Here is an 861-nt window from a genome sequence, read left to right on the forward strand (position 1 = left end):
GAATTTACAAGGACCCAACAGTTCTAGTAGTCTCCTCCAGAGCAAGCAACAGTGCGAAGAAGACAATACTAAAACTTTGTCTGGAATCTATTTCTGCTGTCAAGACAAAAGACAGTCATTTACAGGTTGACGTAGTAAGCTGTTTGATTGTCTGTTGTGTAGATAATTAGAGGGTGGAGGTTGGGCTGTATTATTTTCTGTTATTAATTTAACCACTGTAAGGTCAAGAGACTGGGTCTGATCTCTAACCAAATTAACTGGTGACACATTATGGCAAAAGCGTAATTATTTCTTGGTGACTGCACACAGTCTGGCAGGAAGAAATGATGATAAAAGTACTCTAAATTGGCAAGCAGCAGTGTTTTCTTCCATCTGAAAGAAAGTTTAATTGATTTGGAGGGAAATATTGCAGATGTTTCTTCACCTTGTCCTGAGGTGTCGGCCTCATGATTGCCACTCTGTCGTACTGCCTCCTCAGTAATGCCCGCAATGCATCAAAACGCCCCTGAAAGTCAAATCATGTTAATTCAATCAAACAAACGCAAGCTAAAAATGCAGATAAAGAATGATATATATACAACATGCACATCATAACGTGTGCATGTGCGGATACGTGTGTGTGAGAGTGTGAGGCAGAGAGAGAGAGTTTGCTGCTGCTCGGGTGTGTGTGTGAAGGAACAGCAGTGATAGTCGGAATCAGATAGATATTAAAGGATAAATTTTATGTTATTCTTGATCGCTATAAATATGCGAGTACTTTAAATTAAAAAAAAAAACAGACCAGTGCTGGCAACGCTGAGTAGCTGCAGCTATGTGTCCAAGCTGCCACTGAGCTAAAACGGCAGTTAACGGGGCAAGTTT

At 40.5% G+C, this 861-nt stretch overlaps 1 protein-coding gene across 1 annotated transcript in view; it reads right to left on the reverse strand.

Annotated features, from left to right (window-relative positions):
- antxr2b (ANTXR cell adhesion molecule 2b) overlaps positions 1-861 on the reverse strand; it is a 15571-nt gene that overhangs the window by 509 nt on the left and 14201 nt on the right. The window contains exon 16 of the mRNA XM_032538929.1: positions 425-505. Coding sequence (XP_032394820.1) covers positions 425-505 — 81 coding nt within the window. The remainder of the gene's footprint in view (positions 1-424; positions 506-861) is intronic.

This window comes from Etheostoma spectabile, chromosome 16, assembly GCF_008692095.1.
Source record: "Etheostoma spectabile isolate EspeVRDwgs_2016 chromosome 16, UIUC_Espe_1.0, whole genome shotgun sequence".
NCBI classification, from domain to species: Eukaryota; Metazoa; Chordata; class Actinopteri; order Perciformes; family Percidae; genus Etheostoma; species Etheostoma spectabile.